General features: G+C 45.8%; 1 protein-coding gene across 2 annotated transcripts in view; it reads left to right on the forward strand.

Moving 5' to 3' along the window:
- The first annotated feature begins 1,707 nt into the window (after nt 1–1,707).
- LOC115208522 (protein jagged-1b) overlaps nt 1,708–18,041 on the forward strand; it is a 31,625-nt gene continuing 15,291 nt past the window's right edge. The window contains exons 1-8 of one of the 2 annotated variants that reach the window (XM_029776650.1): nt 1,708–2,102; nt 2,556–2,858; nt 8,974–9,031; nt 11,253–11,510; nt 12,329–12,389; nt 13,659–13,789; nt 14,127–14,246; nt 16,275–16,388. In XM_029776650.1, coding sequence (XP_029632510.1) covers nt 2,031–2,102; nt 2,556–2,858; nt 8,974–9,031; nt 11,253–11,510; nt 12,329–12,389; nt 13,659–13,789; nt 14,127–14,246; nt 16,275–16,388 — 1,117 coding nt within the window. In that variant the 5' untranslated portion in view covers nt 1,708–2,030. The remainder of the gene's footprint in view (nt 2,103–2,555; nt 2,859–8,973; nt 9,032–11,252; nt 11,511–12,328; nt 12,390–13,658; nt 13,790–14,126; nt 14,247–16,274; nt 16,389–18,041) is intronic. The other variant, XM_029776651.1, reaches the window with a different exon arrangement.

Here is an 18,041-nt window from a genome sequence, read left to right on the forward strand (position 1 = left end):
TTCAGAAAAATAAACATATTTTTTACATAGAATTAAGCATCATGACTATGGCTCTAGATGGTAGGAAAAAGGTGTTTCAGGTGTTTGAAAAATGCTAAACCATCCTCACATACTTTGTGGCCCCTCAGATTTTTGGGAGAATTTGAGGTCCTCGGGCATCATGCACCCAAAAAATCTGAGGGAGTCTACATCAATATGAGACAATGGGTCAAAATTCTCTGGTTTGTAAAAGAAGCCTGGGGACAAACAAAATCTATGGACAGGTCATACAGTATATTCAGACTTCTGGTTGTAGCACATGCTTACGTTGGATACAATTTTGTCATCATGCTTTTGTTCGCACATTGACGAGACTGAAGGGGCACTGGAAGGCCAAAAACACCAGATCCAAGTGGGCGCCATATCAGCTTAACCCCTAACCACTGGCTTCTGCTCCAATTACTTCTCTTTCTTCTTTGCCAGGAGCGAAGCAAAGCTTTCATCAGGATCATAGAGCACATGCTGTCTCCTTTCCCTAAGTAGATCGAGAACAGAGTGAATGGACAAATGACAACCGTCGCAGAGATTTGATCCCTGCGGGCAGCAGGTAGGCTGCCCGTCGTTTGGCCACAACCGTCGACTAAATCCATTGAAAACCTTTGGGGCCTATCTTTGCCTCATTAAACCATCCTTCTCTGTTGTTGTCGTCGGGTGAATGTCACGCAGTTATCCAAGCGACACTTTCCCCAATGCAAAAAGGGGGGGGGGTATCTCTATTGAAAAAAGGGGGTTGTCTTTATTGAGTTAAGGGGCCATAATCTATTCATGGGGCTCTTTAAGGGGGAAGAGCCCAGCTGCTCTAATGTGAGAATAAAGACTGTCCCACCTTTGTCTCTATTTCATACGAGAATCAATGACCCCCCCTACTACACCCCTCCACCCTCCCATCGCTCTCCAGTGCACTCCCCATTATGTGATTATTTTCATGCTCAAATTTGGAACGTTTGAAAAAGGGCTCTCACAGTCACCGCAATAGGTGGACCCGGCCATAAGTCTCCCCTTACCATCACGGGTGCCCTCCTGGTTTTTCAATCATAATTTGTGGCACCACCACAGAACAACAGCAAATCTCCTTATAGCACACAGCTGTCAGTTCGGGATTTGGCGATATAGCTTGGCTTTCTTTGTCGATGGGGCTCCACAATGGCCGTGTCAGTGGGGTCAACTATAGGGGTATCCGCGACATAATACGATATTAATGTGGATCATATGGATCCCAGCTCACTGAAAATAGGCAATAGACGTATGAGGATGCAGGCATGTTCCTTGCCAAACAAGACAATTTTGTTGGACATATCCCATGTACTTGTCAACAAGGGGTTTTCACATCCTTGCATCATCTTGGTCAGGTTTAGTAGCCCTATTAGAATATATAAATGTTGACCAATAAAATCAGAATAATTAACTATCTTGCTCATTACTACCAGATTGGTTAACACTACACAAGATCAATAGGCCCACTGCACGAGGGTTAACGTCAATGTATAACTATGAACCAAATGCTAAATACTTTTCTGTGTGCTCTATGGACTTATTTGAAAGTAGCATCGTTGTTTGATGGCACTTGCGCAGTTGATTGTGGAGTAAATACACGACGCACGACAGACATGCATATTAAACATTGGGTGTGGCTTCGATCTCAAGGCCTCTCCCACTTAGGAATATTAAACAGCGACTCATGTATTGCCCCCGCCCCCTCTTCCCCTGAACTTGCTGTAAAGTCTGGGACAGTCATTCGGACACAGACGTCGCTTTCTTAGCTCGTGGGTATTGTTGTATCAGAGGCGATCAGAAATATATAAAGAAAAAGAACAATAGTCGAAAGGACAAAAGAGTGAGACAAGGGGGCAGGTCATTTTGCAGTGGAAATCTATGCTCATTTGAAAAGGTGTTGTTCTCCACTCGTGCATGTTCAAATCGGAGGAGTATATAGAGCCGTAGGTCGGCCGGACTTTTAGTTTCGCAGCAAACGTCACTATCAAACAGAAGGCATGATTTTGAGACTGAGTTCAATCTGTGTTGCTTTTTCTATTAATGTTTTTTTGCAATGCATGTGGATTAAGGTACGTGGATATTCAAGCCGACTTCTTACCTTTTGTCCATACAGTAATGCTTTAATTTTACAGTTTTCAACAGGCACATTTTCAAGAACTGGTTGTGGATTTAGGAGGATGCACTGGAACACTTGAGCATGTTTTCATGTCGCCATCAATTTGAAATTCCAAAATAAAAACCAGTAACGCGTACCTCTAAAATAACAGTATGGGAATTTCTTTGCAATAGTTTGTTGCAAGTTAGTGACTACAAATCACACAATTAGCTATTGTCGATATTAGCTTGTTAACTTAAACATTAGCTACATACTTTAGCTTGATAAAATGTGTTGCAGTTAGCTACTTCTACAGTTGGAAACGTTCAAGCTTGCATAAATGTTGATTGACAGTTTGAAATGAAGGTATCAAAAGGCAAGACACATTGAAATAACAAAGTAATGTTGTTCTTTTTTTCCAAAACAGGTGGCTGTGGCATCTGGACACTTCGAATTGCAAATTGTATCGATGCAGAACGTGAATGGCGAACTGCAGACTGGCGAGTGCTGCGATGGATCTCGGAATGCCGCAGATCGCAAATGCACGAGGGACGAGTGTGATACCTATTTTAAAGTGTGTCTAAAGGAGTACCAGTTGAAGGTCTCTTCGGCGGGCCCATGCAGTTTCGGGACGGCTTCTACACCCGTGGTCGGAGGGAATACTTTTTCTTTGCGGAGCATGAGAAGTGACAAGTCGAGGATTGTATTACCGTTCAGCTTCGCTTGGCCGGTGAGTTGATTGCGTAGTTATGTTTATGTAACATGTTCTTCCTCTCGGGCGCGCGAGTTTGTTGAGAACTTGAACCACAAACATTTTTGGCTCAGCCAAATCCTATTTAGATTAATGGACAGGAATACGCAAATAAGTAACTTTTGCATATGTCAATGTCAGCATGTCATGTGAGGCTAGCAGGCTACACAATGCAAGTGCATGGTCCACGAGAAGACAGTAACGTTTTTTTTTTGGGGGGGGGGGGTTACATTATTCTTACAGATACAGTATATTATCGTTAAATCGGATTGGCAGAGAATATGTCAAGGTGAGGTCGTCCATAAATTTGCGCTGTCTGAATACTCATCACTAGTGTTGATGTGTCAGTTCTTGGGAATAGGCCGAGATTCTAAACCAAAATGGGCAATTCCAGAGAGGTTGAATCATTTATGAAGAACTGTAGGGTCGCATCATTTTACCAGTGACGCGCTGCCTAAACGAGATTCATTCCACAGTGTCTTTTCCTAAAGAGCGCGGCCAGTAGCCGACCGTCAAACAATGGCTTCTGCAAGAATAGGCAATAAAACAGCTGGGTTATCTAGCCACGGCGTTTACACACAATGCGCTCTCAGGAAGCAGAGAATTCACTCAATGAACTCTACGCATTCCTCTGGTTGACCGTTCTCGAGTGTGTGTGTGTGTGTGTGTGCGTACATTTTTTATTTTTTTACCATGCCACAATTTTAAGGACTTGAGCCATCCATTTTGACCATGTTTTGAGCTCATTTTTTTTCTGTGGCTGTGTGAGATTATACTGTCGTTTTGAGAATTGATTGAGAGGAAAAAGTTTGAATGAGGTAGGTTAGTTGTACACAGCAATTGTTTTCAATGATTAGGCTATAGTTGACCTAAGTACATGACAATTAAAGTGGACTGACAATATTTCAATGCAGGTAAGTTGCCCTGGCAGCATCAAAATATGTTTTGGACACAATGATGTGGCCCCCAAATGGTTTTCTAGACATGCTCCAATATCACTATGAAAAGACCTCGCTAAGAAGCCATTGTCCTATTGCATACTTCCTTTCCCATCCAATTTCTACCTAGCAATTTGGAAACATGTTTAATTACTCAAGCTTGTTCGCCCAGGATTACCACAAAGACAAGCTCAGGGGGAAATGTAATGAAAGATTGAATGGGGAATTGGCATTTTTTTCACACTTTAATTTGTTGTCATACAATAACCCCTGTTTTTGTATGAATTGTACGCTTTTAACTCATCAGCATTCAATGAAGAGGTGCCAGGTCATCAATGGGATGAAGTGATTGGATGTTTTGAGGGAGTTGCTAGGTAACGAGGCCTCCCACGGGGAGCAAGAGGGAGGAGTGCACCTGCAAGGGGGGCATAGTTGATGGAGCCAGCTTTTTTTCCCCCTCCAGACCCTTTGCTTACAGTGTTCTCCATGGCTAGACCTAATGGGTGAATAATGATGTGTGTTGTAGAAGGGCAATGTTGGATTTGTATAGATTTCCATATAGAATTTGGATTATTTTTAATTTAATCCATTTTTTGTGATTTATTATTTTTTTAATTCTAGGTGGATTGCAAAGAGGATATCCCTAGAAATAGGGGGCTTTTGGAACTATGCCATCATCTTGTTCTGTTTAGTTGGTGGCACAGGGCACACGTGTGGACACTTTTGAGATTCTTGAATATTCCCAAATATTCCATAAACTGGACAGTCAGCCAGCATCTATGCCACTACTGTATAGGGGCAGTCGACATTGCTTAATTCACAAAGGTCTGGCCGTGTACCCTCGCCCCTGACCTTAACACAGGCAGTATAAAGGCCTCTTGTTCCCCCACCGCCTTTTGTCAACCTGGGCCTGGGCGGTTGCGCTTGACTGGACCCAAGACATTCCATCTTTTAACCCTGCCACCCTATAGTAACTGGCGTGTTAAATGAAGCAGTCACCGTCCCCTTACTTCGAAGAAGCAGGGGCGTATTTATTAGTGCACGCTGTAGCAAAACATTTAACAACGGAAAACGCGTTGCAACAAAAATGTTTCTTATTGGATGACTTTAGATAGGTCCCTCCCCATTTTGGCCAGTTTGCTTCTGTTGGTTCCTATTGAAGAATACACCCCAGACTTGGCTAGACGTTTTGGGCTAGGCTAGAGTGGCCCTGGGTCTGTTTTATACGTCTCAACCCCGACCCCCAAATTGGCACGGGCGAACCAAAACAACCTCACTATGTGCGTCAGTCTGTTTATTGGGCCCTCGAATGGCAGCCTCTTGCCGTGGCCAAAAGTATCGCCAACAACATCTCACTTGCGGTTGTTGAACTTTCATTCCCCCTCTTTTTTTTTTTACTCTCGCATGTGACACAGGCCACTGTTCTCCTCTCTCTTTCTTTTTAGAGCTTGGAGAGAGGAGCTCTCTACTCTCTCTCTCTCTCTCGGCCCCTGGCTCGACGGCCCTAGCCAGACAGAAGCAGTGACAGCTTATGTTAACGGGGGGGCGGGGGGGGGCCTGAACAATAGCCTCGGCCCGGCCGGGCTGGCAGCGAGGATTATGGGAGATAATGGGAGGCCAGGACGGGAATAATGTGGCTGGGGGGGAAGCAACAGGATGCAGCAGTAGACTCAGCAGTGCCGCGGTTCGTTCGTGGCTCCCAGACTAAACCGTTGTGCTGAAGTTGCCATTATTTTGAAGTTCGGCCCCTATTGCCCATCGGTCGCCTTACTCACGTAATGCCAGTAGGCCTATTATTCCACCACCCGCCAGCCAGCAGTCCCCAAAGCCTAGAGAAGGATAGAGGCCAGTGGTGATAGTTGACTCTGACGGGACATCGACATAGACACCCCCCCCCCACCCACAGTCAAACAGCGGGCTGGAGTTCAGCCAGAGTGACAACGTTGATGCTTGTATTTTTTTCTCTGTTCATTTAGCGAAAGGATTATTCTTAGTCTCACTGCTCTCTCGTTCTGTCTTTTCTCTCTCCAATCCATCGGTCTGCCTCTGTTTCCCCTATCTCTTTTTCTGTTTCCCCTATCTCTTTTTCTGTTTCCCCTATCTCTTTTTCTGTTTCTCTCTATCTCCCTTACTGTCGTAAAAGCCTCATCTACCGTGGGGTGGGGGGGGGGGTGTTCAGGAGTGGCAGGGGGAATGTGTAATAAAGAGGGAGAGATGGAAAGAGGGATGAGCAGAGAGAGGTCCGACAGTACAGAACTGATAAGCACACAGTGACTTATGAGGTGAGGGTAATCAGAACAGCCTGCTTGTATCTTCTCTGTATTTCATCTGTGGACATTCAACACAACACGTCCAGATAGAAGTTTATTTTTAGTCTGTATGTCAAACTGGACATTTTCACCCAACATGTATCGGGGTGTCAGCGTAGCCTAGTGGTTAGAGCGTTGGACTAGTAACCGAAAGGTTGCGAATTCAAATCCCCGAGCTGACAAGGTACAAATCTGTTGTTCTGCCCCTGAACAAGGCAGTTAACCCACTGTTCCTAGGCCGTCATTGTAAATAAGAATTTGTTCTTAACTGACTTGCCTAGTTAAATAAAGGTAAAATAAATACAATGTATACTGGACATTTTAGGTTTCAGAAGCATTGAAAGCTAGTAAATGTCAAAACACTATGAGCCGGTTTCCTAGACACTGATTTAAGACCTAAAAAGGATTTCAATGGAGAATTTCTGTTGAATGCTTTTTAGTCCAAGACTAGTCTTAACCTGTGTCTGTGACACTGGCCCCATATCAGTTGACCTTTGATAAAGGGAGGTGAATAAAGCATGATTTAAATCCACTAATGTGGTCTGATTCAATGTGGGCAACTATGATTTTATCCTTTCTTCCCCCAAAAAGAATAGCCTTATATCAGTTTCCCTTTATAGGTAGAGACCAATCAGGCCACCATTGCGTGAGCCCTACTCCTACCGCTCTGCAAAACACAGGCACTTACTCAACCTGCCGACTCCCTTCCTGGACGTGCCCAGGCTTGTCTGCTTGTTTCACTTGCTTTTGAACTATTTTCCCACACTTATCTCAGCCTAGTGAAAGCGCTGGGCCGTGCCTCTGTCCTCAACCAAAACTGGGTACAGAACATGTAGTTAGGCACCGTTCCAAAAATACTCAATCAAATTGCAGCAAGAATGGAGTGACGTAGGGGAGAAAGTGGGACAATGTTTGGAGAGGCACCACTAGTCGGGGAAAGAAGGGATGGTGTGCTTTGGTTTCTTACCTGGCTGCTATTTACTGTTTTGGTAAACATTACTTTGGCACTGTCGGAAGGTGGCATGTACTAACCGAATGGGTTTGGGAGGTGGAAATGGTTTGAAAGTCTCTGATATTTGTGAGGAAAGGACCGTTTTGAGGGGAGTTGTTTTTTTAAATTTAAGGACCGTGCTTTTAAATTGTGAAGCTAACCAAGTGAAATTCCCATGCTTTGGATACTGAAAGAAACTTGAGTCGACTTGGCTACCACTGTTTTAGCTCGTCTCCATTTCAATGGTTATGATCATGAATCGTCACATGCAAAATGCCTGCACACACAGCTGGAGCTGCTGGGTGGTTTTCCCCAAATCTTGACATCATCTGGATTTCCTGTGAGTAATAACCAGTAATTAGACTGACATCCATATAAGATGGCGATCAGTGACTCAATGGAACAATGTAGCTAGCTGCAGCCGCTGCTAGGCTGTGCAGCGCTATGTGTGCCAGCGAACCAGCGTCGTGTTTGTTTAAATGGGACAAAGTGGCAAGGCCATAAGCCCCACACAAGAGGCCGGGCATGCCTCCAAGGGAGAGGGAGGGGAAAGAGCGAGCGAGTGCTGTCTGCCCCGACCGCCCCAACCCCCTCCCATCACCCTGTTTCCACCACCACACACTCTTTCCTCCCCCCTCTCATATTTTTGGAGCTTCATTGACAAGTGCTACAAGGAGTGCTCGTGTGAATGTTGGCAAGTGAGTGTCGCGAGTGGAGAGAGGCCCATGCACTCTGACTGGAGCCAAGTATGGACACACACACACTTGCATTCAGGCAAGCACGCACATTTATTTGTGCACACAAATCAATATATTTTGCACCCAGATGAAAACTCATGATACTGTACACAACAGTCTCAAATGAATGAAGGCACGCATACACACACTGGCACACACACTCCTCCCTCAACCCAGCCCTCCACGGCTCTCCGCTGTCCGTTATCCGATACCGGTGAGAGCGATGGGGGCCTTAAGAGAGACAGAGGTTCAAAGAGGTGCCGAAATAATGGACCCCCCCCCATCTCCACGACGCACACACTCAAGCATACACACACTGAAATGGCCTTTTTACACACACACACACACACACACAGCAGAGATCTCTATTCTAACTATTACAGCGCCCTCAAGTCGCTCCACACAACTACTCACGGTGCACTGGAAGGGAAAAATAAAGGAAAGGAACTCAGGATGTTTTTAAACAATGCCAGCGGTTTGCTCTCTTTATCGCCACCCTTGAATTATCTATCCCCATCCGGGGGGGGGGGGTAGGAAAGCGGTGGGTTTGTTTTGGGGTGGGTTGCTGTAAGGGAGAGTGGCTTAGCCCGACCGGATCAGAGGGCTGCTGGCGCCTTGGGGAGGGGGGGTGACCTGTAATGCGGTTACTTGCTGCGCTCTCGCTAATCTGCAACATATGGAGAACGGCCAATGGACAGACTGAGTTAAACGCCACCATACCCACTCACTTGCGGCTCTGGTGTGTTTGTGCTCACAAATGGGAAGGAGTTTGGCTGCATTTACACTATTCCCTGTGACTGTGTGCCTATAAAAAAAATTTAAAAAAATGTTTTATTGATAAAGGTACACACTGCGTTAATGTTATGCCAGATCTAAGAACAGTTATTACCTCAAATGGTACTTTCTCTCCCCCAATTCTTTAGATTTCTGCTAATATTTTATGTCCATTCAAACAGTAGGCTAAGTAAGAAGTAGCCTACAGCCAACTCTGTTAGCAGGAACTATGCAGAAAGGAATCTAAAAGTAAACTCGTATTAGCCAGGGGTGAAGGAGTTAATGCAGCTGTGACTTGTTTTACCTCACACCTCTCTCGATCTTATCTATCTTATCTCTCTCCAGAGGTCCTATACATTGATCGTGGAGGCCTTGGACTTCAACAATGACTCTTCTACGGGCAGTGAGTATTATCCCCCACCATTATGTTACATCTCTCACTCTCTCTGCTCCATTTGGTTTCACATTACAAAAGCAACACGACCCCGTGACCTGGAAGTGATGGTCCCAGGACAAAAATAAGGAACCTGTAATGCGGTTACTTGCGTGTGTGTAAAGGGGAAGAGGTGTGTGTGTGTGTTGGGTGGGGGGCTTAATTTATTGGTAAGGGACATTTAGGGGGCAGGGAAATTATACTTGTGCTTATAAAAATGTTTTTAAAGGCTTTATGACTGATGGCAGGTGTTGGCCATGGTCATGCCATGGCCTGCACCCCCCCCCCCCCCCCCCCCCCCCCCCCATTTGAAAAGCCATTGGTTGGCATTACTGACCAACGTTGGGCAGAACTATCAAGCATGAGTCTCTCGAACTCCCCTACTATCGATATGGCTCTCAATTGTAATGTTATGCAATAGTCTCATTCAGAAAACAATGACGATACTATAGACTGGTAAGGGAGTGAGTGAGGAGGAGATGGAAAGAGATCACTCTACAGATTTAAGCGTTTGTTTTCAGCCCGACTGTTAGGCAGTCAGTGGGAGTTATGGCTGTGTGTTGCATTTGGCATCCCTCAGGGAACCATTATAGTTCCAGTGTTAATTCGGCCCCAGGGTACGCTGACCCCTGTCCAGGTGTGCTTTGGCCCAGAAGGAGGGGAGGGCAGTTGTTCCACCACAGCCAAGTCTACATCGAGCATGAAACTAAGCATCGCATTCGGGCCAATAAAGGCCAAATGCGAAAAGGTTAGTGTGAGGTTGAAGACTTTATTTTTCAAAAGCCCTCCCACCGACAAGCACACACAACAAGCCAGCTAGATCAATGAAAACGTCTGCCAAGGAAGAGGGCCAAACGAGGACAGGCCAAATATTAACCGTCTCACTCAATGTCAACAAACTAAGTGCCCTGGGCACGTGGCCAGTTAGCCTCCAATAAGCAGACTCCTTAAAAGCCTATCACATTTGTGATGTTAATGCTAGCCAAATACACTGCTATGGCTAACCTTAGTCTAGAATTGGCGTCTCTAAATTGTGCATACGTAAGCTTAAACTACAAGTTACCGAGGTAACTATCATGTCGGTGCCGACTTGACTCGTTGCCCCGAGCAGTATTCACCACGAAACTGAGAGATTTGAATGTTTGGTCAAATCTCCAGGATGGTCCAGTACGGTTTTCTTGAGGTTGGCTATATTTTAAAAATATGCTACATTAGCTCTATTTGTCACACCGTCAACCGTCTAGGAATTTCCTGTTTGATATGGTGGGTCACAGTTTGCTTCCAGGTCATTTTTTTTGTATATATATTTGGTTTGAGGACCCTGGGTTCATTTTGTCCATTATTTTGCTAAACCACAACCCCCTCGCCTTCAAACTATTCCGGGCCTCAGGTAGTGAGAGGGTGTCACCTCACCCCGACCACACTTTGCACTCCACCGGCGAAATACCACATTGGAGCTCAGGATTCTAGAACGGCCTGGAATATTTCTACTACGGCCCGCCACTACAACTAACACTGCCGTAACAAAGCAGCTTTCCCTCCAAGAAAAGAGGAGTAAACAAACTCGAAGCTTACGTTTTTGTTCGTTTTCGTGCTCCCTTGTCAAAGCTCGCAGAGGCTGAACGGAATTTAAGTGGGCAGACTATTTTGGAAAAAAAACAATTCTATAAAAAAATTGCGTTGGGGTTTGCATTTCTGTATTTCTAGAGCACCAGAGGATTTTTTTAATGGAAAATGGGATTAGGAGGCAGCGACTGCCCTAACACAGTGTGACATAGCTGCGCTGGTATGGTAGGGATGGCGTCCTCTCTCCCTCGAGTGTTGACCCCGGTGAGGTCTAGTTTGTTTGGGTGCATGGGTAGCAGAGGGTGGCGAAGTGGGCAGGGACAGAAGGGGGCATCACTCATGTCTGTTGGCAGCAGTAGATTTGGATGGCAGTTCATGTTTGGGCATTTACCCACTGATATTTGGAGACCTTGTACTAGTAAAGACCGAGGAGTGTCCCAAAACAAGACGCTTGGTCTTGCTGAATGGGCATTCTCATACTCATGTGTTGACTTCTGTGTGTATGTATTGTCTGTCTGACTGCATTTATGTCTTTGCCTCCCCCTTATGCCCATGTGTTTCCTACCAGTCCTTCTGACTCCTCTCTCTCTCTCTTTCTCCCCCCCAATCCATTTCCCTCCATCAGGTGGGGGAGGCGAGATGATCGAGAAGGCCGTTCAGTCGGGCATGATCAACCCCAGCCGCCAGTGGCAGAGCCTGAAGCACAACGGGCCGGTGGGCCAGTTCGAGTACCAGATCCGGGTCAACTGCGATGAGCATTACTACGGTTTCGGCTGCAACAAGTTCTGCCGTCCGCGCGATGACTTTTTTGGCCACTACAACTGCGACCACAACGGCAACAAGACCTGCCTTGAAGGGTGGTCCGGACTAGAATGCAGCACTGGTAAGAGTGGGGTTTAACCAAAGTTGTTGTCTGTAATTTTACAGCAATGTGAAGCCAAACGCTAAGGTAATATTTTTCCTCGAGGTTAGACAGTTGAACAAAGCTCAAAAGGCGTTGATAAGTGACATTCATCAAGAATCAATTGGAATATATAATTTAAATTATCAAAATGTTCTATAAATAACAGTGGGCCTTTTTAAGGGCAAGTTGTGCTTTAGTGCCTTTCTGTTAGCATGCCACCATTAAGGCAAGGAAGGGAAGTCCAAAACTAGCGAAAGTGACAATGGACTGCAATTGTGTTGAGGTGAATCCGACCAGAGAGAGAATGAACACTAGACTAAATGATATCATTTAGGGGTGGGGTCAAGCTGGCTTCTTCACCCATTGACACCAGGGCATATTGTCTTAACGCAGCAGATTTTGGCCATGGCCGGCCCGGCAGGCTTGTACAAATAGTTAGCGTTGCCGTTTGGAATTTGGGCTGTTTGCAACGCACCAGCGCACCCCCTAGGCCCTAGTATCCTAGCGGGGAGCGATGGCAGAGCTCTGGGATAAGTCTTGGATTTTGTAGGATTACTGCCCCGGTTGGAGCTTAGGACATTCCCACGAGTTTGGAGATGAGATAGGGGAGGGGGAGCTGTCTGACATCATCATGCTGACTCTTTGTGTTTTCTCTCTCTTTCTCTCGTCACTCTTACTTTTTTTTTTTCCTGTGAATTTCTTGCTGACTCTCACTGTCACCCCACTTGGACTTTCTCTCTTTCTCCTTTACTTCCTCCCTCATTTTCTTTCTCTCTCTCTCTCTCTCTCTCTCTCAGCTATTTGCAGGCAAGGCTGCAGCACTGAACATGGTTCCTGTAAATTGCCCGGAGATTGCAAGTAAGCACCGATTTTTATTTTATTTTATTTTTTATTTTTTTACAGCTAACCTAAGTTAGTAAAACGCTCACTGGAAAGAGCCAGACTCAAAATCTTGCTGCAACTTGTGTTGTCACAGCAACATCCTTGTACCATATGGAAATAACACCATTGGCGGGGGGAATTCCCAACACCATGCGTTCTGCCCACTTTGGATTGGCACCAGACTCAATGGAGATATAGTCATTTTTGGAAGTGTCTTTGTTAGATAACACTATACATTCTATACTATACGTGGCAATCAGTCACAACCCTTGATTGTGATGTGCTCATTAGGCACCAAACAGAAGAAAACAGACTGAAGCAGGAAGTGACTGTTTTAAAAAGTTTTACATTGCGTGCCCTAATAAACACAATCCAATGAATCCCCCTCCAGAGCTGAGAAGGGCCCGAACCTTCGCGTGTTTTGGGAAGGGAGTGTATGTGGGGTGGTTGGAGATTATCGCGACCCTCTCGACCTCCTCTGCACACGTCTGCCAGGGGCCCCTAGAGTGGTGAGAGCTTAATGGCGGCGGTGGAATCTGGTCTCGAAGACCTCTGTCAAATTCAAAGGATTTTTTTCTTTCTTTCACCTGTCTGTTTCCCCACCCCCACCTTCTTTCACCTCCCTTCAGCGCCACGCTTTGATGTCGCGTTAGCCTTTTAGTCTCGCAGCCAAGAAACAATCAAAAGCGGCGCTAGGAGACATTAGCATGTTGTGGAGATTCTGGAGAAGCTTCTATGGCTTTATCTGAACTTGAACACACATCTGGTTCTTAAGGAAGGCTGGAGTGAAATGGGGACTTTTGAGGGTTTCACATCCTCCATTTTTGCTAGATTTTGCAGCTCTTATTCAAGCCTTTCAGAAGGCTTGAATTAGGTAGGAGGTATATATTGGGTGGCTGGGATAATTATCCATTGCCTCAAGCAAGGGTGGGCTGGGCATGGATACCAGGGATGAATTATAAGGGGGGGGTGGGGGGTGGGTGTGTGTTTTGATTCGCTCTGTTATGACTCATTGAGAAGCTTACCCCTGCTAGTTCACTGTCCAGACAAGCATTTTTACTTACTCAAGGAGCAGCCTTAGCCCTGCCCAACCCATTCCTGTGTGTGTTAAAAGATTGATACATTGTCTGTGTGTTTTTAAGTAGGATAGTGTTGAGCACTGAATACATGTTATTTTTTGTTTGTTGTTAAGATCGGTCGTCCCGGGTACTGAGTACTTATCGAGTGTGTGCGTGTGTCCTGCAGGTGTCTGTATGGCTGGCAGGGCGAGTACTGTGATAAGTGCATCCCTCACCCGGGCTGTGTGCACGGAACCTGCGTGGAACCATGGCAGTGCCTCTGTGACACTAACTTTGGCGGCCAGCTCTGCGACAAAGGTAAGCATACGCATGCAAGAATAGCAAACGCACACCAGAGAGGTATACTACAAAGCGTGATCATTGAGTTGACCAGCTAACTTTGAAAACAACCAGAAATAGCCCTACTGATTTTCTGGTTCATTAAGAAAGCTAAACTTTATGTTTTTGGTTGTTGTTTCAATCACGACATGCCCATTTCAAGCTTATCTTAAAGAAATATATGTATTTATTTGAGCAAGTTAGCAGGCTAACTCATTGATCCTGCTTTGTAGTATACCCCTTGGTCTGTAGATATACAGCTGATAAACTGGTGCGTGCCCTCACCCACTCACACTTTTCCCTCCCTGTCTTCCAGACCTGAACACATGTGGTACACTCCAGCCCTGTCTGAACATGGGGACCTGCAGCAACACTGGACCTGACAAGTACCACTGTGCCTGTCCTGACGGCTACTCTGGTGTCAACTGCGAAAAAGGTGAGTCGCCTGACACACACACACACACATGGGTGTACGTGCGTGTGTGTGTGTGTGTGTGTGTGTGTGTGTGTTTTTTAAGTCTCTTGTAGTGTCTAGGGTCTGGTTCCACTCAATGTTTCTTCCTTATGAGAGTGAAATTGGAGTAGAAAACAGAGGGAAGTCAGTCTTGGACACTCAAGCGCAGCTGATCTACTACACTGGAGAATACTTTTATTTTTTTCTGTCTCTCTCCTGTCTCCCACTCAATCTTTTTTATTTTGTGGTGAAGACTGAGAGAAAAAGGTATTTGTTTTCCCAAGACCGGTCTGTGAGATCCGAGTCATGTGGTGAGACGGGGTGGGAAGTCGAGGGGTCATAGTTCAGGGGGGGGGTCAGCCCCGTGCTTAACCTCATCCAGGGAGGTTCCGTTCGTAGGGCGGTCTCCCGCGTCACTCCGGCCAGGAGGTGACGACCTCATTAAGGCGTCGTCAAGGGAAACGGGAACGGGAGGAGACCCAGTAACGGAGCTAACCTTTCTAATGAGGGTGGATTGTATTCTACCTTCATCAACAAATCTAACAGTTACCTCACATCTTCAAGTTGTTTAAATGTGTCATTTGTTTGAATCAAGGTTGGTTTCTATAAAGTTTGAGTTTTGATCATAGGAATGATCGTATGTCATTATTTTTGAGTTGTGGACGTTTCGATGAAGTTGGGTCGGATTCCGTCATTAGGATAAGTAGATGGCCCTCGTTTTGTATGGGGGTCAATGGAGACATGACTCAGCTAATTGAGGAGGAAGCTCCCTGTAGGCGCTGGCAGTCAAACACGCCCGCTCTGTGTTTGTCTGGGACAGTTGCCACCTCTGTAGCGAGGGTTTGAAAACTATTGCCGGTCATCTTGAGAGCGAGGGAGGGAGGGAGTGGAGGAAGGAGGGAGGGAGAGAATGAGGGAAAGAATAGGGGGATTCCAGCTTCCAACCAAGCCTGAATTCTCCTTTTCTTTTTCTCTCCCAGCCAGACCCAACAACATTAAACCCCCCCTCCTGTGCTCCTCTCCCTCCCTCTATCCCTCTCCCTTCCTCCCCTGCCCCTAGCCCGCTGACACCAATCAACAGTCTTCTCCCTCTCGCCTCCCCCCTCGGGGGTAGTCCCAAATGGCACCCTTTTCAGTGCACTGCTTTTGACCAGGGCCAATAGGGCTCTGGTCAAACGTAGTGCATTATATAGTGACTAGGGTACCATTTGTGATGCGGGTCAGTCTGCCTGCCAAAGAATGCAGAGCACTAATTGATTTGAGCGGAGGAATCCGTCGTGACTTGTGAGTTTGCTATTCTCTTCCCTCCTGTCTTCTCTCGTCCTCCCGTGGAGGGATGGACAATGATTTGCGTTCGGGTGGAAGTCATGGCGCGTCGCTCTGCAGGTCAGTGTGCCATGACAGACGATTTCCTGCTAGCTGGCTAGAGTTAATGCTAAGACTATAGGGCTAGGGCCCTGGGGGGCTAGTGAAAGTGAAATGGGAGAGGGGATGTTTTTTTTTCTAACAAAGTAGGCCTAGTGGGGGAATGGACCCTGCCTTTCTGTCTCTTGCTTTCTCTCTGTGTATTTTATTCTTTGTCCGGTTGTCTTTTTCTCAGTGAGGAAATGTAATTCTTTCTCTTGTTCTGTTTATTTCTCTTGCACTCAGCACCTTTATCTTTCCCTATCTCTCCCTCCCTTGTCTGTCTCACTCTCTCGCTCCTCGTCTTGCGGTGTGGTCCAGAGCTGGTTAGTGAGAGGTCAAAGGGGCTTTCCACTCCACTGGCTGTAGCCTAGCTGGGCCAGAGAGCCGCTGGGAACCGACAGCAGCGAGGGGAAAACCCACCCCACCCTCCTGCAGTGTGAGAACAGTTTAGGAGTTTAACTCTCTCTCCCTCTCTCTCCTCTCCCTCTCTCTCTCATCTACCTTTTCTTCTGTTCTTTACCTTTCCCCTCTCCCTTTTACCCACTCGATCTACCTCTCTCTCTCTCTGTCTCGTTCCGTTTCGCTCCGTCTCTCGGTCCACAGCAGAGCATGCCTGTCTGTCGGAGCCCTGTTTTAACGGAGGGAGCTGTGTGGAGACCAGTCAGGGCTTCGAGTGCCAGTGTGCCCTCGGCTGGAGTGGCCCCTCCTGCAGCATCAGTAAGTAATACATTATAGTATGTAATACCTGAGGTTTAGGTGATTTTTGAATTCAATATTATACTCAGTGGGTTTACCCTTGTACATTCACCGGCCTCTAGCACTAGAAAAGCCTGGCCCCTTCGTACCAATGACATCTTTTGGACGTCAAAATTCTAACAGTCAAATAAATGTAATATATGCTATCGGAAAAATAATCATTGGGTTGCTGTTTATGAAGGTCTTAGGTAACATGAAAAAAAAATTGGGGTGGGACGAGAACACAACACAGAATTTCAAGTATAAAATCGATTTTATTTGTAGAGTGCCTTTTGTTAAATCTATGAAACAAAAAGCATGTGCATTGGAACACCGTACTGCTTCTTTTTATAACGACAAGACAAATTAAAATACCTAAACCAAGAAGACGCCCGGTCAATTGAAGAAAATATCAGTTGCATAAACATCAGTATTAGTGCCATTTCTGCTTGATAGTAGTGAAAATCTGCTTGAAGTAGTGAAAATCTGCTTGAAGTTTCTGCTTGAAGTAGTGAAAATCAGCACAAAAGCAATAATGGCATTATAATGAATGTGTCGATTTTATGGCGGCAGTCAAAAACGGTCAGTTATTGAACACATTATTTGCGGCCTCGCTCGCGCTTACGGTATGGTGCTCATCTTCACGTAATGGCATCAGTTGGATCTTATTTGGGTGCTATCCCTTGCTCTAACAGTCATCACAAACTGCCGTCGCCCGCTTGCAGCACTTGGCACAAACAAGTCGCTTGCAGCTAAAACGGGTTTCGTGGGTTTTGTTGCGAGCGCATCTGCCCACCTGGCAGTTTCTCCTCGGCTTGCGCAATTCCTCTAGTGGAATCTTTGCTGCTGCCTTGACCCTCATGTCACTCGCGTAGCCCGTGTGCTAGACTCATGATGAAGTCTCTCCTGCTCATGGGGTTCATGCACTGCTTAAACAACGTGTGTGTGTGTGTGTTGACGGCAGCCAAGTCAAGCGGGTTGTAGAACACAATGACAGGCCAGCGGCAAGTTCCTCCTTTCACTGTGTACAGCTGTGCCATTTGATCCCAAAAATCCACAACAACCTATGGAATAGAATAAAGTAGAAAACATTAGGATCTTTTTCTCATAGGAAAAACAACACGTGTGATACAGAAGAGCCTAATGCATTGTGTAAGTTGATTTTATTTATGGCGACGCGCACAGTGGTAGAAAAAATACCCAATTGTTATACTTGAGTAAAAGTAAAGATACCTTTTTTTAATAGAAAATTACTCAAGTTAAAGTCACCCAGTAAAATGCTACTAGTGTAAAAGTATCAAAGTATACTTAAGTATCAAAAGTACAAGTAAATGCTATACATTTTTTTTTAAATCCTTATATTAAGCGAACCAGACGGCATGATATTAAGCTCCCTCCTCGCTTTGTTCATGGTGCCAACCAAACTTGTTTTCTTTGCCAGCAACTTGTTCGCCAATGACGGTGACGTGAAGAAATTGTCCGTGTTGACATTTCTCTCCGCAACCGTTTTTGAGATTATCATTTGAATAGATGAATAGAATAGAATGGCCAGCTCTGTTCTTCATTCACAAACTGGTGATTGCATAGTTCGCTTCCCCTCGCTCATCAGCCCATTCTCCTACATCATCATTCACT

The sequence above is a fragment of the Salmo trutta genome, chromosome 14, assembly GCF_901001165.1.
Source record: "Salmo trutta chromosome 14, fSalTru1.1, whole genome shotgun sequence".
NCBI lineage: Eukaryota > Metazoa > Chordata > Actinopteri > Salmoniformes > Salmonidae > Salmo > Salmo trutta.